Genomic DNA, 27,104 nt, shown 5'->3' with positions numbered 1-27,104 from the left:
GTGACGAGGACCCAGGCACAGAGAGACTTGATGAATTTAAGAATCTTATGATTTAATAAAGAAATTTGCAGACTTGCACAGAGATGGTAAAATTATGATGACTGATAACAGAGACGAAGACAACAGACGGTGAGGACAGGGAGGAGCAGGGGTTTAAATGCACCGAGGAGACATTCAGAGACAACTCGGGACAACATTTAAGGACGCAGGGACTGACAGAGACGGGGAAGACGTCTTATCGTGACGTGTAAAGTTTATCTTGCCTGGCTGGGCAGCTCTCTGGGTGCTCAGCACCCCTAAAGCTCTGATCCTAGAATCGCCCCTGCTCTGAAGCCTGCTTTGTAACTGTGACACCTCACCTCTGTCCCCCAATAGGCACAATCTCGGTGAGCTAGGTAATTTAAATTTCACCCATCCCTCCATATATTTTAAAACATTTTCCCATGTTGGGGAGACCAGTAGTGATGGGATTTCCGGCTCTCTTTGGAGAACCGGCTCTTTCGGCTCCCAACCGGCTCTTCAGGTTGTTTTGTTGCTTTAATTAATTTATTATTAACAATAATATAAAATTATGCACAAAAGGAATTACTAATGTAAAAAAAAGTGGTTTTATTTATATGTTTATATATAAATATATGTGGTGGCCCCTCAAGACAAAGCACGTACAAACTCCAAAAAACATTTCTAGTGTTAACTGAACTTCCAAACAGAGCTACCTAGATCACTTAAATTACACAATTGAAAGCATGTGTGTATTGTTTGTGTATTTATACACAAGCACTCATATATATTCAAAACTTTAAAAAAAAATGTTCATTTACCTGTTACTACCACACACCAAATCTGGTCGTTGGTACTTCTTGGCTTGTGTAGCCACGAGGTAACAAAAGCTCAACACTGCCCCCTAGCATCGTGGAGCACCTCCGTTGTGTTTGTACGTGCTTTGTCTCTAGAGGCCACCGTAAATATACTTTTATTTATTCACTCCATATAAAATGTAATAAATAAATCATATAATACAAAAGCCAACTATTCACATTACTGTTACTATCTGTCCCTGAAAGTGTGACGTCAGTGAACGGTTTTACGTCTCTCCGTAAAGACGGTTGCAATTTGAAAAACATGGGCGGGGCCTTGTTAAAATTCGCCCTTTTTTCTCTGTTACGTCCGGAGATGGGACACAAATAAACAGCCTCTGCCAAGCAAGCCCTGTTCAACTTTGTTCGGTCAAAGAAACTATAACCATGAGTGGAAGGGGCAAGGGAGGCAAAGGACTCGGAAAGGGAGGCGCCAAGCGTCACCGTAAAGTTCTCCGCGATAACATCCAGGGAATCACCAAACCCGCCATCCGCCGTCTTGCTCGTCGTGGCGGAGTGAAGCGTATCTCGGGTCTGATCTACGAGGAGACCCGCGGTGTGCTGAAGGTGTTCCTGGAGAACGTGATCCGTGACGCCGTCACTTACACCGAGCACGCCAAGAGGAAGACCGTGACCGCCATGGACGTGGTGTACGCTCTGAAGAGACAGGGCCGCACTCTGTACGGCTTCGGCGGTTAAACTCATTCACACCAACTGAAAGAACTCAACGGCTCTTTTAAGAGCCACACACCTCCCTTTAAGAGCTTTGGTTGTAGATGTTGTAACCTTTGATTATATGGGTTTATGTTCTTTTGCTCTGGACATATATGCTGACATACATTTTAGATGGTGGAAGGCTTTATGTTACGATAACGCATGGCTCTATTAAATAACAGCTCTTGTTTTAATTGGTGTTCAGAGCTATAATATGAAATCTGAGTAGGTGAATAAGGTAACTACACTGTTCTCTAATAGTGTCCGACTCTGGAGGTTATTCCTGGTTGTGAGGCAGGGTTCATCCTGGACAGGTTTTCCATTTCAGGGGTAACATGGTCTCAATTTTATTTGCCAAAACACTGGAGTGGAACAAACTTGGCGAAGCGAAGTGGCAATAGTGATGTGTTCACATTAACAGACATTATGGCTGAATACACAATAAGTAAATATTACATAGAGCAATCACTGGAATAACTATTGTCAAATACAGGATTTACATTTATGTTGAATTATGTAATGCATGTTTAAGTAAAAACCTGTTTATATGCTAGGACTATAAAGTCCTTCAATAGTAAAAACGATGCATGTGATTTAAAAAAAATGTCTAGTTTGGTTGCTCCAATAAGAAATATTACATGATGTTTTCAGTTTGATATCAAGAAGAACATCAATACATTTCTGAGAACAATCATCTATGATATGAGGCATCACTAACTGTAGAAGCACAGATTCTTTAAATTCTTATTTCTTCCAAATATCTCATAAGTTTCACTTTAACGTGCGCATTTCAATCTACTTTCTTTAACTAATGCCACAATCCCGACGTGTCGCGTTGTGAATGTTAAATATAGTCCAGTGAATGAAAGCTGAAGGTCATGTTTTTTTTTCCATTGTGAGACTGCGCAGTAGCAATTTACCCACCAAAGAAAGGGAGCAACAGCTCGACCAATGACAGGCGGGGATCTGCACAGCCTTATTTGCATACAGCGGAAATAAAAGAGAGTCGCTCTGCGCTGACGGGCACATTCTCTGCTGTGAAGTAGCGACGAAGGAAAATGCCTGAACCCGCAAAGTCCGCGCCCAAGAAGGGCTCCAAGAAAGCCGTGACCAAAACCGCCGGCAAGGGCGGCAAGAAGAAGAGAAAGACAAGGAAGGAGAGCTACGCCATCTACGTGTACAAGGTGCTGAAGCAGGTGCACCCCGACACCGGCATCTCCTCCAAGGCCATGAGCATCATGAACTCGTTCGTCAACGACATCTTCGAGCGCATCGCCTCTGAGGCCTCCCGCCTGGCTCACTACAACAAGCGCTCCACCATCACCTCCAGGGAGATCCAGACCGCCGTGCGCCTCCTGCTGCCCGGTGAGCTGGCCAAGCACGCCGTGTCCGAGGGCACAAAGGCCGTGACCAAGTACACCAGCTCCAAGTAAACTGCAGCTCTGCCGCATCCACCCAACGGCTCTTTTCAGAGCCACCCACCTCTGCCGAGGAGCACATGTCCTGAGATTTTCCACTGTAGTTGTTTGATGATGATGATGATGACAAATCTTACACACTGTTTGCCTCATAATTAAATGCAGTCTTGAATCTACAAATGACAGATGTGGTGAGCTAGCATCATCATACCCTGCGTTCTGCAGGGTATGATGATGCTAGCTCACCACAGCAGTCAACACCGTTTTTTCTTTAGACTGTTCCCCAAGGCTCTTGGGGCTCTCCACTGGAGTGAATGTTAAAATTCTCACCGGCTGCTTTCATTTACATGTTTTCATATGACACTGTTGGATACTACTATATTCTATGTGGAATTTTTAGAAAATACTCCATAATTCTAAGACAAAGCCATCATTAAAAAAAAAAAACAAAAAAAACCAAAACAACTTTCTACGACAGTTTTGCCCATTTCTGTTAATTTTGTTGTAAGTATTCCATGTCATAATATTCCTCTTGTTCTCCCGAGAAGGAACTGTAACCACATAATTTCCTTTGGGGTTAATAACATATTCTGATTAGGAATTTCTGAAAAAAATATTACATTAAAACACTGTTTTAACAAATTACTTTTTAAAAGACAAGCTTTTTGATAAAACTGCATTCTGCCCAATAATCACCTAAAGCTGGATTCATGGATGAAGAGAGCCGTACGGAAGATAAGGAAAGTCAAAGGACATGTCTGCTTTTGAGCATAGGTAGGGCCAAAATGGCAGCATTCACTACGCCCATTATGTGTAAAAAGTAATGTGTAAACTTGACCTGGGAAAGGAATAATCTGCTCATCTACACAGGTCTCAGCAGACTGAAGCTTTCTTGCACTCTGACAAGAGACGAGCTCATTTGTTAACATGATGAATCTTGAAGAATCTGTCATGAGTTATTTCATTGGCTATAATGAGATCAACTGAGCAGCTGATTTTGTTTCATGTAAAAAATAATTTCAACCCAGATTCAAAAGGGTTGAAATTGGATTGAGATAGAGCAAAGTAATGTGGTTTAGTGCACTTCTAGCAAATATACATCAGTCTGCTGAGATCATGGAAAGCCTGTGTAGATTGAGCAGATGTATTTCAGCTGTGCAAGAGAAACCAAATCCCCCAGTGTAAAAGATCGAGCTTTCACATTACTTCTAATCCATAGTGGATTGTGGGTGTTGTTACTTCGTCCCTAATCCGGCTCCTTGAAAGCTGGTTTACTGATTTACTCGTCCTCAAACATGTCACCTTCCTGCTGCAATGCCTGGATCTGCTCCACCTCATCTCCCAAAAGCTCAAAGTCTAACCCTCCTTCCACAAACTTGAATCAAATCCTTTCTAGCTCTTTCAGCCCTCAGCTTTTTGAAGTATTAAAAATGGAGGTTTTAAGTCCTGCTGTCCACCACAAAGGACAATGAATAAGTTTTATTGTGAAAGGGTTAAACTTATTGTACATCTATGACATCTTAATAAACCAAATTGAAGATTGTAATGTGGAAGAAACAATTTCATCTTTAAGAGAAACAATCTCTGAAAACAGTTATCACGTAACCTCCCTGATTGCCATAGAATGTGGAAGCTGCAGTGCCTGCCATTTTGACAAAAAGTTAATGTTCTCTGTTTCTGTTATTGTAAATGAATGACATTGCAAGAATGTGTACTGCGAATTTTTTCAGTGTATCTGTTTATATTTATATCTACTTACATTTTGGGTTTTAAAGCAGTAAAGACAGCAGGAATATTGTACGAGTTTTAAAGATGCATTTTCATTTGCAGTAAGTGCTTCAAGAACAAAATAAAATGAAAAATGCTAGTTGTTTGAAAACAAAACAGACTTTGCTCAGACATCATGAGGAGGCTTTGGTGTGAGTCTTTATGATAGATGTGTTGATAGTTCACTGGTCTCCACATTTGATTTAGGCCAGGTGTTTAGACTGGATATCATCTTTGATGGAACCCTGTCAGGGATTTGTGTCCGACCTCGAATCATGTGTTAGACTAATGAGTTAATCACTATATTAAATCTTATTAAAAACAAATAAAGCTGAAATCGGTTCAGGTCCACACTGGGGCAGGAAGGTGGACGGGGCTCATGAAATTTGATTCACCAAAAAAAGAAAAAAAAGGCAGCGGTCTTCTATTACGTCCGCCACTCAGAGATAAGACTAGAGAGCTCGCGTGGGAGGTTATTCAACTTTGTTCGGTCAAAGAAACAGTAACCATGAGTGGAAGGGGCAAGGGAGGCAAAGGACTCGGAAAAGGAGGCGCCAAGCGTCACCGTAAAGTTCTCCGCGATAACATCCAGGGAATCACCAAACCCGCCATCCGCCGTCTTGCTCGTCGTGGCGGAGTGAAGCGTATCTCGGGTCTGATCTACGAGGAGACCCGCGGTGTGCTGAAGGTGTTCCTGGAGAATGTGATCCGTGACGCCGTCACTTACACCGAGCACGCCAAGAGGAAGACCGTGACCGCCATGGACGTGGTGTACGCTCTGAAGAGACAGGGCCGCACTCTGTACGGCTTCGGCGGTTAAACTCATTCACACCAACTGAAAGAACTCAACGGCTCTTTTAAGAGCCACACACCTCCCTTTAAGAGCTTCGTTCTTTGATGTTTCTTATCTTGCTAATCTTCTGATTCCCAACTATGACAATTAAAAGGCATTTGATTTAATTAGTCTCACTAGTAAGGCATGTGGTAGTTACAAAGATTATCAAGGGGTCATTTGGCATGGTTGTCTCTGAACCTTCAGCCTTTTCAGTATGAAAAACGCTGGTGTAACATGGAAAAAATGCAAGCAGTGACATGTTTTTCTCTAATAAGCCACACACCACGGAAGTATAGCTTCAGTGTGTTGTCTGCTAAAACTGATTAGTTCAAAATGCCATCATGAAAATTGTTGTCACGTGTTTTGTGGCTTTATTAAAGGATAGAATCAGAGGGACTTTGTTTATTCCCATGGGGGCAATTAAGAAACAACAGAGCAGCATAGCGTTGAAGATAGACCTGGCATAAACAGGCAGTAAGAGTGAGATAATAAATACTAGTGGTGTGCGGATCGATACTGAAATAAGGATTCTTCCGATACCAGCAATTTATGTTCTAGAATCGATTCTCATATTATAATATCAATATTTTAGTACTCTGGGGTAAGTTTGTTGTTTTTCCATTAAAATGAACGCAGTGGAAAGAAACTATACCATTCGGATCGTCTAATTTGGAAGGAACAACTTCCTCTTACGCCTTTCATAGTCATATGCGAAATACGGCTGTATAACTGTGTGGCAGCCCCTGGCGTGCACACTCACAACAATGGCTGAGCGCAAACAGAGTCATGTGTGGACGCGTTTTACCTCCACAAACAGCCCAGGCGTGGTTTGTGATGTATGTGGCAAGACCACTGACCTCGTCAAACACCTCGGAGTAAATCACATCACAGAATATGATGAGCTTATGTTGAGGAACTGAAGAGGAGGACAGTAGTTTATGTATATGGGTGTAGGGAAATGGTCTTAATCTGCTGGAGTTAAAAAGCAGAGTGGCTTTGGGGACAAAGGTGGCTCTCCTCCTTTCAGTCTTGCAGGAAATGCAGAGGTGTCACCCAGAGGGGAGCCATTGAAATGCGGGGTGAAGAATGTGAGAGGGGTCGTTGATGATTTTGGCTGCCTTTCTAAGGGCCTATTGGCTGAAAACCTGTGCCAGAGTTCTGACAGGCAGGCCAATGATTTTAGAGCACACTGCTGCCGGGTGCTGCAGTCTGTTCCTGTATGAAGGCTGAGGGAGTGGAACCAGCAGGTAATGGATGGTCATGATGCTTTCCAGGAAGGCGTAGTAAAAAAGTCATCATGATGGGTGTGCTGACTCCAAAGGAGCTGAGTTTCCCAAGGAGGTATAGCTGTTGGTGGCACTTCTCGAGAATCTCCTCAGTGTTGGCAGAGAATTTCAGAAGGTTATCAAAGATGGTCCCCAGGTATTTGTAACTCAACTACCTCCACTGGCTTCCCGTGGATGGTGGTGGTGACTGAAGCAGCCAGATCCCTCTGCCTACTGGAGAAGGTCACCACCATCTCTTTGGTTTTGCTCACGTTCAATTCAATTTTGGTGCTGTCACACCACTCTACAAACTCCTGCAGAGCGGCCCGTGGTGTTGTGAGGGGATACACAATTAAAGCATATATAGAATAATTAAACAACAATGATCTCTGGTTCAAATTCACAAAGATGGTGGTGGCACTTAAGTTGTTGCTGGAAATTCAAAGGATACTCATTTTGAGGCAGCATCTTAACCGTCACAGTTGTTGAAAGATGTTTTTTTTAAGCCTTTATTTTCAAGTTACATGGCAATTTACATCAAAGCACATGTCAAGACATAACAATTTGCAACACACACACAGAAAGAATAGAGATAAAAAAATACTCAAAATTATTTATCTATTCATATGTTTAAAAGATCCCAAGGTAAAGGACTATTGTTCTTCTGTTTTCTCCTCCTCAGATCTGGAAAAATGTTTTTACCAACAGCCTCATTACTAATCATTTTTTTGTTTCCCAACCACTTTAGTTCTTGTTTTCCAAATGTGGGTATTAACAATACACATGATTAACCAGAAAAGCCATCTTTTACTATCAAACATTTTTCTTACTTTATAGCTTTTATGTTGTTATCAATGTCAAATCCCACCCTAGCCATTTGTTGTCTAATTACTGTTCTATAACAAGATCACAGCAGATGTTCCAACGTTTCATCCCCAGCACACTGTGACTTTGGACATTCCTTAGTAGTAACGTAGAAGCTTCAATGGACTACTGCTCCAAAGCAGTGAAAGAGCAAAGAAAGAGCAACCCTGATACACCTTAAATATATGAATACATAATCTTTTAGGACGTGTTGCGTTGCAGCAAGTAAAGTAAAGGATTATATTTGTACTTTTTTTTTCTCTGATTAGAAATTGTACTACACATTTCTTTCAGTTTGATTTCCAATTAAAGCTGGACACAAACATATGTGGTTTGAGAAATCAGAACATGAACAAGTAACAGTGAAGCAGCACAAATTCTCTTATGTCCCAAATACCTCTCTGTTTCCCTAAAACACTGCATAAATGTCATGAAACCTGCTTTCTCAGCATCACTGAAAGAGGCGAGCCGCATTTCATAGGTTAAATTAAACAGAGGGCTGTTGCCGAGGTTTCCTTTACTTTACATTGTGCGACTGCCAGTAACTTTTCACCCACTAAAGAAAGGGAGCAACAGCTCGACCAATGACAGGCGGGGATCTGCACAGCCTTATTTGCATACAGCGGAAATAAAAGAGAGTCGCTCTGTGCTGACGGGCACATTCTCTGCTGTGAAGTAGCGACGAAGGAAAATGCCTGAACCCGCAAAGTCCGCGCCCAAGAAGGGCTCCAAGAAAGCCGTGACCAAAACCGCCGGCAAGGGCGGCAAGAAGAAGAGAAAGACCAGGAAGGAGAGCTACGCCATCTACGTGTACAAGGTGCTGAAGCAGGTGCACCCCGACACCGGCATCTCCTCCAAGGCCATGAGCATCATGAACTCGTTCGTCAACGACATCTTCGAGCGCATCGCCTCTGAGGCCTCCCGCCTGGCTCACTACAACAAGCGCTCCACCATCACCTCCAGGGAGATCCAGACCGCCGTGCGCCTCCTGCTGCCCGGTGAGCTGGCCAAGCACGCCGTGTCCGAGGGCACAAAGGCCGTGACCAAGTACACCAGCTCCAAGTAAACTGCAGCTCTGCTGCATCCACCCAACGGCTCTTTTCAGAGCCACCCACTTCTTCTGAAGAGCACCTCCTTGTGGCCTTAAATGTAAAATAAGCTTGACAATCATCTACTCAATCGCAACTGTCGAATCGCCATTAAAACGTTGTGTTGCTACAGTATATAACTGTCTTCCCACATACATCGCACACAGCATCATTTCTATGCTGAATGTAAATACATGATCTGTGAACAAAGTCAAGTTTGCGTGTTTTCTGTCTTGGCTTCTTATTGGCTGCACTCTTGCGGAGGAGTAGCACACATGAATAGGAGGCAGAAGGCAATTGTAGTCCCTATTAACAGGGTACTGCCCACTATCCTGCTAAGTAGTGTTTACTTTTATCTGTATGTCGCCTTTACGATTAAAAATAAATGTAATCAAATTAGATATTTATTTTTTCATATGGGAATTGATCTTGCAACATGAAACTACGGTATTGGAAGTATTGATATTTCAGGATCGCTCCTCATGCCTCAGCCAGTGAGTGAGACGGTAGACAACGGTGAGAAGGAGAGTCGTGCCACAAGAGCCGGCTTTCTGAAAACAGCCGAACTTTCCATCAGTAGTCGCAACTGTGGCTTACTGTTTTCCAAGTGCGTTAAATAATCCACATGGCAAACAAGAACAAACTTTTACTGTAAGTAAAATGCCTTCAGAATGTAAGACATGAACATGTCAACTTGTATCAAGTTAGAACAACAGGAAAAACTGGGCTTTGGCAGTAAAACCGGTTTGACTCGGATCGCATTTAAAACCAAAGCAGGATCCACTTCATCTAAACAACAAACCCTTTCTGCAGGATTATTAATCTGATTAAGTTATAAAACAATTGAAGATATTTACTGTATGAAGAAAATTGCACATAAAAATAGCTGGACTGATGTCTACATTTCTTAACCTATCAAGATAAGCCTATCACTTTATTTTTCTTTACACTGGTTTGAATATCACTGTAGTGATATGTTGTTTCCGTGACATAAAAGTATTATATTTTACAATAATATATTATTATATAATATTTATTATTATAAAATTACACATGTAAGACATGAATCCTTACAATAACTACGTTATACAGAAGCCCAATAAAGGATTTTAAACAAAGGTCCATCCAGGCTGTGTTTATATTATTAACTAAACTAATTAATAATGACGACCGTTGTATTTTATTGTTCTAAAATTAGTCTTTAATCTTTTTTAAACGTACTTTTAATCTCGTATCCATAAAGGCGCACATTTCAACCGCCTTGAAGGGAGTGGTTTCCTTTAAATTTTCAAATTCTCTTGGTCCAATAGCTGGGCTGATCCCGAACACGCGGGATACTTGTCTGAACCAATCAGCGCTACCCTAGCGCTGCCTGTTCCTATATAAGCGCGCGAGTCACTCCGCTGAAGTATTCGTCTTTTGCTGAGAAGACAAGTGACTGCATAAGGAAGAAAATGGCCAGGACCAAGCAGACTGCCCGAAAATCCACCGGAGGAAAAGCTCCCAGGAAGCAGCTCGCCACCAAGGCTGCCCGTAAAAGCGCCCCGGCTACCGGAGGCGTGAAGAAGCCCCACCGTTACAGGCCTGGTACCGTTGCTCTCAGGGAGATCCGCCGCTACCAGAAATCCACCGAGCTGCTGATCCGTAAGCTGCCCTTCCAGCGCCTGGTCAGGGAGATCGCTCAGGACTTTAAGACCGACCTGCGCTTCCAGAGCTCCGCCGTCATGGCTCTGCAGGAAGCTAGCGAGGCTTACCTGGTCGGTCTGTTCGAGGACACCAACCTGTGCGCCATCCACGCCAAGAGGGTCACCATCATGCCCAAAGACATCCAGCTGGCCCGCCGCATCCGCGGAGAGAGGGCTTAAGCTGATCTGAGATCAGTTTACACAAAACACAACGGCTCTTTTAAGAGCCACACATCTTCAGTAAGAGAAAAGGTTCGGTTTTTTTTTTTTTTTTTTTTTTTTTAAATTTAAAACTGCACTGGGTTATAACGAAGTGTTTGGGGAAAACACTTCATCAGATTGCCTGAAGCCTTATGTCACCCAGTGGGAGGCAATTGAAATTAATTACATAAGTGAAATTTCCATTACTTAAAATTGTTTTGTGATTGATGCTTATGACAAATATCTTAAGATGGCCAAGAAAAAAGGTTGGGTGTTTGTAGTGTTTAAGAACCAGACCTAGTCAAGTTAATTTGTTAGTACTTTACTGCAAAGGATGATCCTGCAGGAAGGGTGCTAAATGAAAAGGGGAAGTCTAAGATGCAAGTGGCAGGGAGTCTGTCAGAAGTTGCCCCACAAGATGTTTGTTTTTGTTGAATATGATGGAACGAAGAATTGCACTTTTTACCTCGTGGGATAACATAATTGAATAATACAAAATAAGCTCTCAAGTAAGACGGTGTGCATGCAGTTATCATTTCTTCCAAAAAATGCTAAAATAAAGAGAACACTAAAACAAATTGCACACAGTGTGTACAAATTTCCTGCTCCGTCTTGGTCTCAGGATGTATAGAGGCAAGAATCAGGTGCACCCAAAGGGAATAAGTGCATTAGCACTTATTAGCTGAGCACGAAGAGGGAGCGTGAGAGACTAACAGAGCTGCAGTAGAGCATCACATATGGTCAATGGTAACTTTATTGTCCCCAGTAGGAAATTGATTTGCAGTCTGTCTGTACAGAGAGACAAAAACAGCCCAAATTTTATCATCAAAAATGTGCAGTGGCAACACCCTTATGGTTTAGTACAACAGCAGCTGGTATAAAGAGACACTCTTTGTCTTCACTGCAGGCACTTTACACCAACGACCTGAGGGAAGCAGCTGAAAATCAATCAAGAGAGGACGCTCTGAGCATAATATGACAGAGGTTGCCTTCCTCAGCACCTTTAGCAACTTGCAAGACCAAGATTATTGTTACAACATAAATGTAAAAGTTTTAGAAACCCATGGTTTTTATTCTAAGTTAATAAACTGTTGCAACCAGCAGAGCATATAAGCAATAATTTTATATCTCTACAAAGTCAGCTTCAGGTGTTCCTTCATCTCACCAGGTGTATCAATTAGCAGATGAATTGAGGTAACGCCTGAAGAGTATTTCATTGACGCCGACATGCAGGGGTTGCACAAGATCATAACACTATTACAGGGGTATGGGCTCAAAATGTGGTCATAAATATTTTGTACTTGTAAATCGGTGGCACGGTGGTTAGCACTGTTGCCGCACAGCAAGAAGGTCCTGAGTTCAATTCCACCATCAGGCCGGGGTCTTTCTGTGTGGAGTTTGCATGTTCTCCCCGTGTTTGCGTGGGTTCTCTCCGGGTACTCCGGCTTCCTCCCACCGTTCAAAGACATGCAGCTTGTGGGGATAGGTTAATTGGATAATCCAAATTGTCACTAGTAGTGAATGTGAGTGTGAATGGTTGTCTGTCCCTGTGTGTTGGCCCTGCGACAGACTGGCGACCTGTCCAGGGTGCACCCCGCCTTTCGCCCTATGACAGCTGGGATAGGCTCCAGCGCCCCCCGCGACCCTGAAAAGGATAAGCAGAAGCGAATGGATGGATGGAAATTGGTTTTGTATGTGTAAAAAAAATAAAAAAATAAATAAAAATAATAAAAAAATTTGTGTATGTGTAAAAAAGATTTGTATGTGAACTTAGCCAACCCCCCCCCCTGCAAGTTACAAGTACGAATTTTGACCCTATTTTTCTTCCTTTTGTCCGATTGGTCAATGTCATGTCAATCACAAATGTAACAATCCAATCAGAGAACAGATGGGTTTGGCTGTCGGAGGGGCGCTTTTTTTGAACTGCAGTCAAACACTGAGCTTCAGTACAGATTCAAGTTGCAGCTATTTATGTCTTATCACCTTAAATCTCCACTCAAAGACACTCAAGTATCTTTGACAGTGTGTATATAGATGTATCATAAATAAGAGACAAATGTTGTTCCTTCAGTATGTTGGCATCACTAAATTTGGTTCAATGCTTACATATATGTATAAAAAAACAAAATGTACGAGCTGTGATAACTGTGTCTGATAGAATGAAGAGTAGACTGATATATGAAATATTCCTTTATTGGGTGAGAAAATCAGACCATGTCATAACTGCTTTAAGTCACACAGAATAGACATCAGAGCCTTAAACAGGCTGACGTCTGCTAAATGGGTCAAACTGGGCAGAAAGTCTACAAACACATAACATCCTTATAGAATATGATGTAACACTATAGATCAACTTAGCTCAGAATATATAAAGCATATAAACAATTACAGCAATATGATGCAACAAACACAGCAGCTACTGATCCAAAATACTCAAAGCTTCATAGAACTGAAACCAACATTTATTTTAGCTCCATTCTGCTGCTGATACAGACTTTAGGTTTCTGAACATTAAACTTGTTGCTGCCTTTCATAGTGTGTAGCTTGAAGGCCCTGAGTACTCTGAGTACTTTCTCCCACACTGGAAACACTGGGATGATCACATTATTTGAACATTACCTAATAAGACTGATTCAGCACAGACAGTTATGTTAAACTTTCCTAGCAGTCCTTCACAAACAGGGAACAGTCTGTCTATTCTCTCCATCTGTCAGCTGCTGCTGGCTCTTCCTCCTCCTCTTCCTCACACACTGCTGAGTTTGTCCTGGTGGATCATCAGGGCTGCAAAGCCTCACAGATGATGTGCAGCAGTGGGTCCCTCAGTCTGTCCTCACTCTGGACACTTGCAGTCGTCACACATGGAAATCAAATGTGTGATAAGCTGCAGGATTCAAACACAAGTGTAACTTATAAACACATGTTCATACTTTTATTCCACAATCAGAGAGAAAGAAACAGAGAGAGAGTGCAGGACAGACAGACAGGTGGCAGTCTCAGGTGTACACACTGCTACACAACAGCACCAGAGAAGCAGGATTTAGTGTTTGTGTCATTACGAGTGTAAACAAGAAGAGTTCCAGATGGTGCAGTGGACACATGTGTGACTGCTGTGATTAAAGCATCTTTCTTTCAGCTTAACGAGTGAACCGTCAGCTCGTTCAAACACACGTTAAAGTCCGTTTGGCTCGACACCACCGAACAGAGGCAGCAATATAACATAGCTAACATTAACAGTGCAGTGAATCCTGCTTGTGCCGTGATGTTCAGGACTGCAAACTGAGCAGCATCACTGACTTTCAGCTTGTTGTGTTTGTGGATATATGACTGACTTTAATTATCCATAAAATCATCACATTCTCTGTAAGATTAAGGTCGACTATTGTAATATTATATTTTAAAGGCTTTAAAACCAAATTAATGCTGAACGTACAAACATCGCTAATGGCAAATAACTTAACCGACATGTGGCCAACAGTACTGTTTTAATGTTCCTCATTATTAAACATTTGCACATAAATAAGTGACATAATATTCAGTACTTAATTTTATCAGTTTACTCTTCGGCCGCTCCGCTTCTGCCGTCTGCGGCAAAATTATCCACACCGACTGCCGCGCTATGAATTGTGGGATATGTTGGGCCACGAAGTCTGCACCGCCACATCCTTAAAATTCAGGGAAATGAAGGACGCATGTGAGGGCCGCATTTCGAGCAGCCTTTGAATTGGGACAGCCTTCGGCGCGCCGCTGTGACGTAATCGGCCTTAAAATGCGGCCTTTAAGGCTGCAGACCCTGAATAGGGATACAGCCTTCAAGACATGTTGAGGAGGCCATTTAGCCATTTCAATCAGCTGTGTTGGATCAAGGACACATCCAAAACCTGCAGGACATTGGCCTTCGAGGCCTGGAGTTCGAGACCTGTGTATTAGAGCATAAGAACAAACTTAAACCTCCCATTATCCTTATTGTATTGTATTTAGTTAGCACAAGTTGGGAATGTTTTATTTAAACATCATTTATTTGGACTTTACATGGAAACCTGGTAACCTGCACAGTTTATTGTTGTTTTTAAGACTACCAATATAAGAGTCAGAGAGAGTCAATATGACTTAAGGGGAACAGATTTCTTAAAAAACAAACAAGATAAGGACAAATATAAAGCAGAGATGTGTTTCTGTTAGAGGAGTTAACCTGTGGAATAGTTCTGACAGTGATTAAAAAAGGTGTAGTTCATTTTCCTTGTTTAAAAATATGTTTAAAAATAGAGTAATAGAAAAATATATATATCAAGAATGAAAAGAGCAAAAAAACAAAACAAACCCCCCCCCCAAAAAACCCCTCTTGATTCTTTTGCTTTGATGTAGTTACTTATCTAAGGTGGAAATTTTTTTTTCTTGTTTGTTTTGATTTTGCTTTGTTTTATTATTTGTTTCGAGCCCTGTGTACAGGAGCTGCATGCAGAAAGATCTTTTGTGAAAAGGTTTGGCGTAATAAGCAAATGCTTCAGCCAATACCTTTTGATTAGCCTTGTCTCATGCTTTCTTGCTTTGTGGTAGATCTTTGTTCTGTCTTCACTGAGATATTTGAATGCTAATCAATAAAATCAAATTAAAAAAAAATAAATCAAGACAGAACACAGTGTCTGTCTATCTATAGATAGATAGATATAGATAAATATTCTCACACAGGCTCAAACACCTGTTAAAGTGAGATAATATTGAATGCCTGATATGAGGTACTGAGATACAAATTTAAAACCTTTGTTGGTTTGATGTTATCATTGACTCCTTGATGCTATTTTAGGTCATGGTGATAAATAATGTGTGTGATCTAAATGATGAGATTCAGTGTTAGGAATTTTAAAAATACACTGTAATAAATGTGAATGTTCAGAGCTGTTTTCGAGCTAGAATATAACAGAAGAGAAAAAAAATAATATGCTTTCTGGTCCCTCATTGGGGAGATTCCAGTTTTCCAACTGCAAAGTAAGATGAAGAGTCCAGTTTCATACACAAGTAAAGAATATGTGTGTGTGTGTGTATATATATATATATATATATATATATATATATATATATATATATATATATATATATATATATATATATATATATATATATACTGTTATATATTTCAGTATTTCCAGGGTGAATTACTAAAATCGTTTATAGCATATCAGTTCGTACAGTATAAAACGGAAGTTAAATGTGAGGTTTGACGTCATCTCTAATCTGATTGGACGCTGTTTCTCACGATCCCTATAACCAATGAGCGAACACCTGAAGTAGTATATAAGGCTGGTATTGAAGGCGTGTTAGTTATACTTTTTTCCTGTCAAGAAAAGAGAAAACAAACAAGATGTCGGGACGTGGAAAAACCGGAAAAGCGAAAGCGAAGCCGAAAACTCGTTCCAGCCGCGCTGGATTGCAGTTTCCCGTTGGTCGTGTCCACAGGCTGCTGAGGAAGGGTAACTATGCTCAGCGTGTTGGTGCCGGCGCCCCGGTGTACCTCGCGGCTGTGCTGGAGTATCTGACGGCTGAGATCCTGGAGCTGGCCGGAAACGCCGCCCGCGACAACAAGAAGACCAGGATCATCCCCCGCCACCTGCAGCTGGCCGTCCGCAACGACGAGGAGCTGAACAAGCTGCTGGGCGGAGTGACGATCGCTCAGGGCGGCGTGCTGCCCAACATCCAGGCCGTGCTGCTGCCCAAGAAGACTGAGAAGGCCAAATAAAATCCCACGACCACCTTTAATAAACTAAAGGCTCTTTTAAGAGCCACTCACAACCTCAAAGAGCAGCGTTTTCTTAGATTTTAGTAGTACAACAACGGTGTTTTCAGTTTGGCACTGCCAAATTGTTCATGTGAGTTTGATAACTTGGATTTTAAAGCCACAATATGTATACATATTGTGATGTGCTCACGCTGGTGTACGACTTTAGCATAAAAGCTAATGAAACCCCACTCGGTCAGCATAGGCTGACTTGCGAGTTTGCTTGCACCCGTGGTCAGGGGTTTTCTATTACGTCCGCAGATCACTTGTAAAGACAGAGTCCGCTGCTGTGACTTTCATTCGACGTTATTCGTTCGAGGAAGAAACAGTAACCATGAGTGGAAGGGGCAAGGGAGGCAAAGGACTCGGAAAGGGAGGCGCCAAGCGTCACCGTAAAGTTCTCCGCGATAACATCCAGGGAATCACCAAACCCGCCATCCGCCGTCTTGCTCGTCGTGGCGGAGTGAAGCGTATCTCGGGTCTGATCTACGAGGAGACCCGCGGTGTGCTGAAGGTGTTCCTGGAGAACGTGATCCGTGACGCCGTCACTTACACAGAGCACGCCAAGAGGAAGACCGTGACCGCCATGGACGTGGTGTACGCTCTGAAGAGACAGGGCCGCACTCTGTACGGCTTCGGCGGTTAAACTCATTCACACCAACTGAAAGAACTCAACGGCTCTTTTAAGAGCCACACACTTTTTTTTTTAAGAGCTTCGTTCTAATACGATGTACTAGTTATAATATGGCAACAGTAGAAATCTCACATTTCGGGCATAGTCTTGATTTGCTGAACAAAGTATGTTAAACTATAACTGGTTCAGACACTTGCATTTTGTTTGTCTGTAAGCTGTAGCATTACATAATCGTTTAATCCAGTCAAAAAGGGATCTTGGGAATTTGTGTGTTCATCAGCATCATCCTCTGAAGGAGATATTCCCCTTCATGTCATAGAAGGGAATCATCAAAGAGCCAAGGGGTTTAGTTTCTCCCTCTTCCCTTTGATAAAAATACTTGTTACATTGTATACTACATCACAATAGAACATGTACAACAATTAAATACCTCATATGACCATGTATGAGTTGGATTTCTTTACCAGAATTCTCTTTAGGAACCATCCAGTGCTCTGTAACTCCTTAACCTCTTAAGCCCCAAGAGGGTTTCTGAGCTTCCTGCTCAAAAATGTAATGCCCAAATTTAGTTGATTATTTCTCTGCAATTACAAACTGTCCTTACAATCTTGGTATCAAAATAAAGCTAACACTTGGGAAATTTCATCAGAGATGTAAATATTGAAGCAGATATTACTATGTATTACTGGAACACAGAAAAAGTAGATTTTTATTCTCGCCTAATTTATTTTTAGCATATAACCCTTTGAATAATATGCCTCAGATCACATTTGGTTCCAGAAATTCAGTAACCAACATATAAACATAATCTGTGCAAAGATTCATGTTTCTAAAGTGAAACAGTGAAAAATTACAGCCCTGTCAAGACATGAATATCCAGACGTTGTACAAAAATGTCCAATTTCGGCACACAATTGGACACCATGCCAGTTGATTTTTTTAGGTATTTAAAGAGCAGAAATTAATAAAATTTATTAACAGACCTAAAAATGCTTTTTTTAAAATATATTTTTGAAGAATTAACCACACATTTACATGGTAATGGCCCTTTTCTGCCGTGTGCATAGAGCATTCAATTGGCCTCTGGCCCTTTAAACTCCGAGGGCCTGTAACTTTGGTTTCTTTTGGTCAATTAGCATGATTGACACCTCTTTTTAATCGTTTGAGCCAATAGATTCATACTAACGATGCTACGTTCACGTCACTTCAACCAATCAGACGTTGTGATGCTAAAACCCACGTGGGCCCAAATTTACTGCATGTGACGTCTGCTCAGTCACGTGTCTGTAGGTGGGTCTAAAATGGAGGTTGTTGACGGAAAACTGCTCTGATGTGGTTGGGTAGGCATTGTAACTACTGTTAGTCATGTGGCTACAGGCTACCAGCGAAAATACCTGAGGAAATCGGGAAGGTAAGCCAATTTCTGTCTTAGCGCATTTGCGCCGCTGTGTGTTTTTGTGGTCTTCTTTTGCGGCTCATTCAGTGAATTTTGGTCTGATCGTGGTGAAACTTGGTGTGTGGAGTCAGTGATAGCCCTGGAAGCTAACCAACCTATCTTTAGCCGGTTACACAAAGTCTGAAGAATTTCTGGTTCGGTTTTGTTTGTTTAGCGGACGTCTGCGCATTTACGAAACTGCTCGTTTAATCACGGCTTGTTTTCTGTGTGTTTGGTGTTTGTAGAAATGGTTTATATGACATTTTAGCTGAGATTCTGAGGTTTCTGTGGATACCACACATGTCTGGATTTATATTTCTCAACCCGCGTTATAACCGATTAAACGTGATCTCCTCCTTTTTGCCCTCTACCGGGGCGTGGGGCTTATTAAATAATAATAACTGGACGTCCATTATAGAAAAAAAATAACAGAGACACTATATTCATAAATCTGGAAAAACTCAATGGAAAAAAGCAGCTACATTTTAGTTATTATTATTATTATTAGTAGTAGTAGTAATATTAAATATGCTTATTATATACCTGTGATATTTATATTTAAATGTGAATAGAATAGAATTCAACTTTATTGTCATTGCACATGTCACAGGTACAGGGCAACGAAATGCAGTTTGCATCCATCCAGAAGTGCTTTAGCCGTGATATAGATATATTACAATATATATTAGCAATAATATAGATATGTAAGTATATTACAGAAATGGGTCTATTATGGTATGTTATAATGTACACGGTATGAGGGTATGTTATGAATATGCTATAACTATGTATGTAGGCTGTAGTGAGTATAAACTATGTACAGGCTATGAACAGGATATAAATTAAAAAAAACTATACAGAAATATGAGATATACAGCTATACAGAAATGTGAACTATGCAAGTTCTAAACAGCTGTAGAATTAAAAATGATCGTATGTACAGAATGATTATTTACACATAATTATACAGTAGTGCAAGATAAGTGAGATATGTGGATAGTTTCTAGAGAGGCTGTATAAAGTGCTGGTGGTTGTGAGTGGTGGTTCAGTCCATGTTATTATTGTGTGTTTGAGGGTACAGTTGTCCATTGTGTGTATGTGTAGGTCGTTGTGGGTGTGTGTATGTGGATAGTCATTGCTTCATAACATGTACTATTAGGTACATAAGCATCACCTCTGTGGCTAAAATTATCAGTGCAAGTCTGAAGCTCATCAGGTTTTTGAAACTCGAAAAGGAATGAGAATACAAAGAAAACTTAGACATAGATGAAAATATATGTTGGCTTCTAAAACAGAGAATGGGATACAGAGGGACCTTCAAATGCCTGCCTTCAAGTTGGAGCATCAAATGGCTATTTTTTTCTGTAATTTGTAACATTTCTTTCTGTCATTGCCTCTCTCCACACATTTTCTTTCTTTCTTGTTTTCTTATGAAGCAGAAAGTTGAAAGAGCCCTATAAACCGGCCTGTCTTCTTTAAACCGTCACAACTTCCAATAGGCTTCCAATGTCTTCAAATCGCGGACTCAACAAGGCTCCGAGGGGCTCTTAATAATACAATTGTGTGTTATAATCCCCTGTAATGTTCAGTATTTCTCTCAATTCGTGATAAATGTTCTTAGCAAAAGAAACTTTTAAAGCGAACAGCTCCGGTATGAAGCCTGGCTGTCACCAGCCTCCACCTTCATTAGTGTGTTTGCTGCAGTCACAATATCTTCATTTTATTCCAAACTGACTGCCAGCAGGTGGATGTTTTCACTTTGAATGTGTAAAAGAACATGTGGCTCAGCTGGAAAAGTGATTTTGGTGCAGGTTTACTTGATTTGAAGTCCTTTTATGGGATAAAAGAAGGGGCGAAGCCGCTAAGCTCCGCTGTGACTCGCCGAGGTTTCGGAGTTTCAGGGAAAAACTGCAATAAGCACCGGGGCTCAGCATGGGCTAAATTTGAAGACACTCGTGCCCGCTTGTCAGCTGCTTTACTGTCAGTCCGCATCGTTGCCTCTTGAGCTACTTTTTAACGTGTTTATCTGGAAGAGAAAACACAGAACACGTTCACTCGGGCTGCAAGCGAGAGCGGCGCGCTGGATTGAGTCTCCACGGTTCTCATGTTGCATTGAAAAGGCGACTCCTGCTGCGAGTTTCTCATCTCGTCTCTCGGACTCCAGTTGGATCGCGAGAGCAGCAAAGAAAACAAAAGAAGGAAAAATGGCAGAAGTAGCACCAGCGCCAGCCGCCGCTCCCGCTAAACCAGCGAAGAAAAAGGCTTCCAAGCCCAAGAAGACCGGCCCTAGCGTCAGCGACCAAATCCTTAAAGTAGTGACCGCTTCCAAAGAAAGGAAAGGGGTGTCACTAGCTGCCCTGAAGAAGGCTCTGGCTGCCGGAGGATATGATGTGGAGAAGAACAACGCCCGCGTTAAGATCGCCATCAAAAGCCTGGTTTCTAAGGGCACTCTGGTTCAGACTAAGGGCACCGGCGCTTCTGGTTCTTTTAAGCTAGGCAAGAAAACCGCTGAGACCAAGCCTAAGAAGCCAGCGAAGAAGGCTGCTCCTAAAGCCAAGAAGCCTGCCGCTGCCAAAAAACCTGCGGCAGCGAAGAAGGCTAAGGCAGTAAAGAAGCCCGCAGCCGCGAAAAAGTCTCCGAAGAAGGCTAAGAAACCAGCTGCTGCCAAGAAACCCGCCAAGAAAGCCGTGAAGAGCCCGAAGAAGGTCGCCAAAAGCCCGAAGAAGGTGGTCAAGAAGGCGCCCGCAGCCAAGAAATCCCCGGCAAAGAAGGCTGCCAAGCCTAAAGCGAAAAAGACCGCAGCCAAGAAGAAGTAAGCTGTCATCGCTGTTACGTTTGAACTCAAAGGCTCTTTTAAGAGCCACCACAATCTTACAAGAGCCTGTTCCTAAAGCCATCCATCAGTTATACAACTTTATTGCGAGGCATGTATAGCAGACAGAGCCTAGAGAGGAAGCAAATCTCTTCACATCTGCTATTATATTAATTAACGTTTTTAATTTAATTATTACTTGCACATACCAGCTAGCATCCTAGTAAAGATTATGTAGTACATCCGGTTTTTAATGCCAGCTTTGAAAAATGCAGAAACTGCATGTAAAACTTGCACCATAAAAGCAGCTTCTAGAAATTTAAGCATCCCCAAAAAATTAGATCCACTTAAGTGCTTACACAAAATATTTTTGGTATGTGTTTATGCATGTGCGCGCGCTGTAAAGTCATTAAAAAGCTCCATGGCATGCTAGACTCCAGGAAAGTGGCCTCTTGGCTCTGCCCAATTTTAAAAACTGCTGTCAAGGGCTTTCTATTACGTCCGCACATCAGACAGCGAGTGGTAAGACCTTTATTTGACTTGTTATTGAAACAACTGAGCAAGATGAAAAGAGGTGTGCTGTGATGCGTAACATGGAATCACGTCCCTATTCTACAGAGAGTAAAGAGTAATACGAGTTAAAGGCAGTTAAGTATAATGAACGTGAATTAGAAAATATTAGCTACAGGTATAATGAATAATGTTTGATGGTGGGCACCAAAGTGAACTAAATAAATACACCTTTAAATAATTGGGTCAAAATATATATTTCATTAAAATAGGAAATCAATACATTTACTTATTATGTGTGCTGGGGATATACGATAAATTTTCAATAAAACAAATGTCCATTAAGTGATACATTGGCTTTCCATACAGAACCAGTGTCCAGGCTTGGTTCCTCTGAACAGTCCCATGTTCATTGACTTCCTGAGCTACATTGAGTCCTAATAATCAAATACGACAAACTTTTCTTTCCACCCCCCAAAATACATGTTCAAACCACCTTATCAATATCGCAGAGAATTGTCACATGATATCAAATACAGTGTATCAACTCAGCTGTGCAGAGGCAAACATAATGAAGTAGTTCATTTCAAGTTGTACATTCATGCGCCTCTTCATATTTTTGTCCACCAGAGGGCAGAAAAGCGTTAAAAAGCTTAGAGTAACTAACCCTTCTTCAATACAAGCTTCACTGCTTCGAATACCTTAATTTGGCCACCACTACGCTTAATAATGATGGCAATATTTTGAGCAAACCTTTTAATATTACCTTTTAATAGTGTCCTTTAATGGTTAAACTACAACAAATTCATTAAGACTGTTGTCTTCTTATCTCCAAAAGTTGATTCTGTTCATCTGGACGTAGCATTTTGTTGGAGAAACATTTCGTCACTCATCCAAGTGACTTCTTCAGTCTCAGCTGACTGCAGGTTCTTCGCCATCTTACAATGCTGTGATTGCAGCCATTCCCCAACTCTCTGTGAATGGTACTCATGGCTATTGATCAGTGGTCATGAGAATTTGCATAATTAAGATTGAGGAGCTGACCTCCCAGCCCATTGTTCCTTCACTGGGCTGGTTTCAGTCATTATGCAAATGTGCTGTTTATAAAATTTGGAGAAACCTGCAGTCAGCTGAGACTGAAGAAGTCACTTGGATGAGTGACAAAACGTTTCTCCCACAAAACGCTACGTCCAGATGAACAGAATCAACTTTTGGAGATATATTTACCTGGATGATTGAGCATCATCAATATGTTTTCTTCTTAATGTGTTTTAATGCTTTGTGTTTTAAATAGTGCTTTATATCCCTAAAATAGTCAGGGATCACTGTCAGCATCTCTGGGTTTTTATTAGAGATTTATTAGCATGTTTTAAAGCTCAGTTTTTAAGAATCTTATGATGTAACTACTGCCAATAAGCCAGACACAAAAGAGTCAGAAAAGAATCACTCTGAGGTCAACAAAGATTTGAATGGGCATGCGAAGCTGAGGATCAGCAGTTCTCATAGCTAGTAATCAAAATCAAATATTTAAGAAAAATTCAAGTGGGAATTTACAGGATGATATCTATATATAGTTTAAAATAGACATTATATGTGTGTGTGTGTGTGTGTGTGTGTGTGTGTGTGTGTGTGTGTGTGTGTGTGTATGTATCTATCTACCACCACTATGTCCGGTTGGTTAGCCACCAACCTAGTGCTCCGATTACCACGGGGACCACATAGTGGTGGTAGACAAACAGAAGAAGACGGCCGTAGTGATCGATGTAGCGGTTCCGAATGACAGCAACATCAGGAAGAAGGAACACGAGAAGCTGGAGAAATACCAAGGGCTCAGAAAAGAGCTCGAGAGGATGTGGAGGGTGAAGGTAACGGTGGTCCCCGTGGTAATCGGAGCACTAGGTGCGGTGACTCCCAAGCTAGGCGAGTGGCTCCAGCAGATCCCGGGAATAACATCGGAGATCTCTGTCCAGAAGAGCGCAGTCCTGGGAACAGCTAAGATACTGCAGGACCCTCAAGCTCCCAGGCCTCTGGTAGAGGACCCGAGCTTGAAGGATAAACCGCCCACAGGGGCGTGCTGGGTGTTTTTTTATATATATATATATATATATATATATATATATATACATACACACATACACACACACACACACATACAGTGACCTCCTTGGTTGTTTTCTGAACACCGTTGGCTATGGTGCTGGTATCCCTATCTGTAGTTACAGAGACCAGTGGTGTTATCCACAGACTTCACACATGGATTTGGTGAATGCATGGATTATTGTTCCTATAGCATTAATCAAAGCAGTACTTGAAATATCGTGATTTGCAATGTTGCCTCACAGGATGTTTCTGAGTTTTAATCCAGCTGCCTGCTGCTTTTCTTTCAGCAATTGCATGTTCTCCCTGTTGTTGCGTCCTGCAGTCCAAACACTGGTTAGTTTAATTGGTGATTCTAGATTGACTGTAGCTGTGAATGAGGGTGTCTGTTTCTCTGTGTCAGCTGTGCAGCTCCCCCACAAAGAATAAATGTACAGATTCAGTGAGTGCTGTTCTTCAATCTGCAAAAGCCATTCATTCATTCTCAGCTATCACACCTCAGACAAAGAAACCCTGGTCAAGGTGTTGGTCTGTCTCAGGATGGGGCTACAGATTGTGTGGAACTAAGTTTAAACGTATGTTTATTTGAGTTGTTTATAATGCTTATGACAATGCTGAAGCTCGGAACTGGGAATCAAACCAGAACGCTAGAGGTTACTTGATGCTTTCATCTTCTTTCCTCTGGTCCCTTCTTCAGAGCAAATATACAGCAGTAACAGTATCAGTGGCACAGGTTTACATTTTTTTATTTATGTATTTGTTTATTTATATTAAAAGACTGAGAATCAACCTTTGCATTGTCATGCACAGGACGTAAAATGTTCAACAAATGTTTAACACTTGATGATGAGATCATATGCAAACTATAAGCTTTCAAAATTAATAGAAATTAAATATTTATGACAGGGCGCCACATTTAACTGATTAATTGAACTGATTGAAGGGGGAGGGGGACTGACGCCGACAGGAACTTCCAGCTTTCCTTTTTGGTCTTCCGTGTTTACACGGCACGCCCAATCTTTCGACCAAAGGCAGAGCCTCGACCAATGACAGGCGGGGATCTGCACAGCCTTATTTGCATACAGCGGAAATAAAAGGGAGCTGCTCTGCGCTGACAGGCACATTCTCTGCTGTGAAGTAGCGACGAAGAAAAATGCCTGAACCCGCAAAGTCCGCGCCCAAGAAGGGCTCCAAGAAAGCCGTGACTAAAACCGCCGGCAAGGGCGGCAAGAAGAAGAGAAAGACCAGGAAGGAGAGCTACGCCATCTACGTGTACAAGGTGCTGAAGCAGGTGCACCCCGACACCGGCATCTCCTCCAAGGCCATGAGCATCATGAACTCGTTCGTCAACGACATCTTCGAGCGCATCGCCTCTGAGGCCTCCCGCCTGGCTCACTACAACAAGCGCTCCACCATCACCTCCAGGGAGATCCAGACCGCCGTGCGCCTCCTGCTGCCCGGTGAGCTGGCCAAGCACGCCGTGTCCGAGGGCACAAAGGCCGTGACCAAGTACACCAGCTCCAAGTAAACTGCAGCTCTGCTGCATCCACCCAACGGCTCTTCTCAGAGCCACCCACTTCTTCTAAAGAGCACATGTCCACACAAAATTTTAAAGTAACACGAACTGTTGAAAACTGTGTAGTACTTCAAAGTCAAAAGCAAACAGACAAAATCAAGTATTTGTTTTATGTTGTAAAACAGCGCGATTATATCGTGTGTGTGTGTGCGCGCGCGCGTTTTCTCCCCTCCCTTCAGTTGCGTTATACATACACAATGTACATTGTGCTTGACCACAAAGCACATCTAATGTTTTGTTATCCCAAACTGAGCGAATTACAGACTAGTGCACTTCATATATATATTTTTCGAACTACCTAATATACTTTGAAAAAAAACTTGGCGTTTTACAGTTGATCAGAGTGTTTAATATGAACTAAAGATTCTAGTGATCATGTGGTGTTTTTTTTTTTTTTTTTTTTTTTTTTTTAAAGTGAACTAGATTAAAATGTCAACATTTGGACAACCGAAGAGTGGGCGGAGCCACAGAGCTTCGATCCGCCCAGCGAAACTCGTTCGTACCGTTTTCTTTTACGTCCTCAGAGCACACATAAAGACACAGGACCTGTGTCACTGACTTTCATTCGTCTTTGTTCGGTCAAAGAAACTATAACCATGAGTGGAAGGGGCAAGGGAGGCAAAGGACTCGGAAAGGGAGGCGCCAAGCGTCACCGTAAAGTTCTCCGCGATAACATCCAGGGAATCACCAAACCCGCCATCCGCCGTCTTGCTCGTCGTGGCGGAGTGAAGCGTATCTCGGGTCTGATCTACGAGGAGACCCGCGGTGTGCTGAAGGTGTTCCTGGAGAACGTGATCCGTGACGCCGTCACTTACACCGAGCACGCCAAGAGGAAGACCGTGACCGCCATGGACGTGGTGTACGCTCTGAAGAGACAGGGCCGCACTCTGTACGGCTTCGGTGGTTAAACTCATTCACACCAACTGAAAGAACTCAACGGCTCTTTTAAGAGCCACACACCTCCCTTTAAGAGCTTTGGTTGTAGATGTTGTAACCTTTGATTATATGGTTTTATGTTCTTTTGCTCTGGACATATATGCTGACATACATTTTAGATGGTGGAAGGCTTTATGTTACGATAACGCATGGCTCTATTAAATAACAGCTCTTGTTTTAATTGGTGTTCAGAGCTATAATATGAAATCTGAGTAGGTGAATAAGGTAACTACACTGTTCTTTAATAGTGTCCGACTCTGGAGGTTATTCCTGGTTGTGAGGCAGGGTTCATCCTGGACTGGCACTGCATCATTCCATGTTTGGCACTGATCACCACCTGCACTCATGTATATATCTATCTACTTAGCACTTTTAATTCTTATTCTCATGTTTATTTTCAGGTCTATTTAAGCTTAATTTATAACAGTATGTTTGCACTGAAGCACCGCAGCAATTTCCTAATGTTGTAATGTAGTGTTTCTACACGGCTTCGAGAAAATGAGTGGACGCAGCAAAGGTGGCAAGGGTTATTAGTATTGTAACCATGCCCCCGTATGCCCCATTACCTTTTGCTTCAAACTTCAGCAATTTATGGGTGAGACTTAAATTCATCGGAGACGGGGATCCCCCGACCCGTGAT

The 27,104-nt window shown here is 42.0% G+C and overlaps 8 protein-coding genes across 8 annotated transcripts; all 8 read left to right on the top strand.

The window, feature by feature from the left end:
- The first annotated feature begins 1,192 nt into the window (after window positions 1-1,192).
- Window positions 1,193-17,170, top strand: LOC113030156 (uncharacterized). Its single transcript, XM_026181325.1, has 4 exons — window positions 1,193-1,530; window positions 4,178-4,214; window positions 10,256-10,613; window positions 16,784-17,170. Exons 1-4 carry the CDS (start codon window positions 1,245-1,247, stop codon window positions 17,108-17,110), a joined length of 1,008 nt encoding a protein of 335 aa, XP_026037110.1. The 5' UTR covers window positions 1,193-1,244; the 3' UTR covers window positions 17,111-17,170.
- LOC113030149 (histone H2B 1/2) lies at window positions 2,580-3,054 on the top strand. Its single transcript, XM_026181320.1, has one exon. It carries the CDS (start codon window positions 2,630-2,632, stop codon window positions 3,002-3,004), a length of 375 nt encoding a protein of 124 aa, XP_026037105.1. The 5' UTR covers window positions 2,580-2,629; the 3' UTR covers window positions 3,005-3,054.
- Window positions 5,244-5,627, top strand: LOC113030155 (histone H4). The gene has a single exon (XM_026181324.1). It carries the CDS (start codon window positions 5,265-5,267, stop codon window positions 5,574-5,576), a length of 312 nt encoding a protein of 103 aa, XP_026037109.1. The 5' UTR covers window positions 5,244-5,264; the 3' UTR covers window positions 5,577-5,627.
- Window positions 8,381-9,018, top strand: LOC113030147 (histone H2B 1/2). Its single transcript, XM_026181318.1, has one exon. It carries the CDS (start codon window positions 8,412-8,414, stop codon window positions 8,784-8,786), a length of 375 nt encoding a protein of 124 aa, XP_026037103.1. The 5' UTR covers window positions 8,381-8,411; the 3' UTR covers window positions 8,787-9,018.
- On the top strand, window positions 16,010-16,458 carry LOC113030150 (histone H2A-like). Its single transcript, XM_026181321.1, has one exon. The coding sequence runs from the start codon at window positions 16,051-16,053 to the stop codon at window positions 16,423-16,425; it is 375 nt and encodes a 124-aa protein (XP_026037106.1). The 5' UTR covers window positions 16,010-16,050; the 3' UTR covers window positions 16,426-16,458.
- A 3,513-nt stretch (window positions 17,171-20,683) lies between the features above and the next one.
- On the top strand, window positions 20,684-21,379 carry LOC113030145 (histone H1-like). Its single transcript, XM_026181316.1, has one exon. It carries the CDS (start codon window positions 20,738-20,740, stop codon window positions 21,347-21,349), a length of 612 nt encoding a protein of 203 aa, XP_026037101.1. The 5' UTR covers window positions 20,684-20,737; the 3' UTR covers window positions 21,350-21,379.
- Window positions 21,380-25,086: 3,707 nt separating this feature from the next.
- On the top strand, window positions 25,087-25,525 carry LOC113030148 (histone H2B 1/2). Its single transcript, XM_026181319.1, has one exon. It carries the CDS (start codon window positions 25,106-25,108, stop codon window positions 25,478-25,480), a length of 375 nt encoding a protein of 124 aa, XP_026037104.1. The 5' UTR covers window positions 25,087-25,105; the 3' UTR covers window positions 25,481-25,525.
- Window positions 25,526-26,088: 563 nt separating this feature from the next.
- Window positions 26,089-26,484, top strand: LOC113030154 (histone H4). The gene has a single exon (XM_026181323.1). The coding sequence runs from the start codon at window positions 26,125-26,127 to the stop codon at window positions 26,434-26,436; it is 312 nt and encodes a 103-aa protein (XP_026037108.1). The 5' UTR covers window positions 26,089-26,124; the 3' UTR covers window positions 26,437-26,484.
- The last annotated feature ends 620 nt before the right edge of the window (window positions 26,485-27,104 follow it).

This window comes from Astatotilapia calliptera, chromosome 10 (genome assembly GCF_900246225.1).
Source record: "Astatotilapia calliptera chromosome 10, fAstCal1.2, whole genome shotgun sequence".
Lineage (NCBI taxonomy): Eukaryota > Metazoa > Chordata > Actinopteri > Cichliformes > Cichlidae > Astatotilapia > Astatotilapia calliptera.
The sequence above is the reverse complement of the archived record's forward strand: the minus strand, read 5'-3'. Positions and strand labels throughout refer to the sequence as shown.

Excerpts from the sequence above, each read along its gene's own strand:
- LOC113030156 (XM_026181325.1), top strand. The coding sequence starts at position 1,245 with ATGAGTGGAAGGGGCAAGGGAGGCAAAGGACTCGGAAAGGGAGGCGCC. Across the intron at positions 4,215-10,255 it reads CTTCTAATCCATAGTGGATT|GAAGAAAATGGCCAGGACCA; the intron begins GTGGGTGTTGTT and ends TGACTGCATAAG. Across the intron at positions 10,614-16,783 it reads GCGCCATCCACGCCAAGAGG|GAAGAAACAGTAACCATGAG; the intron begins GTCACCATCATG and ends TATTCGTTCGAG.
- LOC113030149 (XM_026181320.1), top strand. The coding sequence starts at position 2,630 with ATGCCTGAACCCGCAAAGTCCGCGCCCAAGAAGGGCTCCAAGAAAGCC.
- LOC113030155 (XM_026181324.1), top strand. The coding sequence starts at position 5,265 with ATGAGTGGAAGGGGCAAGGGAGGCAAAGGACTCGGAAAAGGAGGCGCC.
- LOC113030147 (XM_026181318.1), top strand. The coding sequence starts at position 8,412 with ATGCCTGAACCCGCAAAGTCCGCGCCCAAGAAGGGCTCCAAGAAAGCC.
- LOC113030150 (XM_026181321.1), top strand. The coding sequence starts at position 16,051 with ATGTCGGGACGTGGAAAAACCGGAAAAGCGAAAGCGAAGCCGAAAACT.
- LOC113030145 (XM_026181316.1), top strand. The coding sequence starts at position 20,738 with ATGGCAGAAGTAGCACCAGCGCCAGCCGCCGCTCCCGCTAAACCAGCG.
- LOC113030148 (XM_026181319.1), top strand. The coding sequence starts at position 25,106 with ATGCCTGAACCCGCAAAGTCCGCGCCCAAGAAGGGCTCCAAGAAAGCC.
- LOC113030154 (XM_026181323.1), top strand. The coding sequence starts at position 26,125 with ATGAGTGGAAGGGGCAAGGGAGGCAAAGGACTCGGAAAGGGAGGCGCC.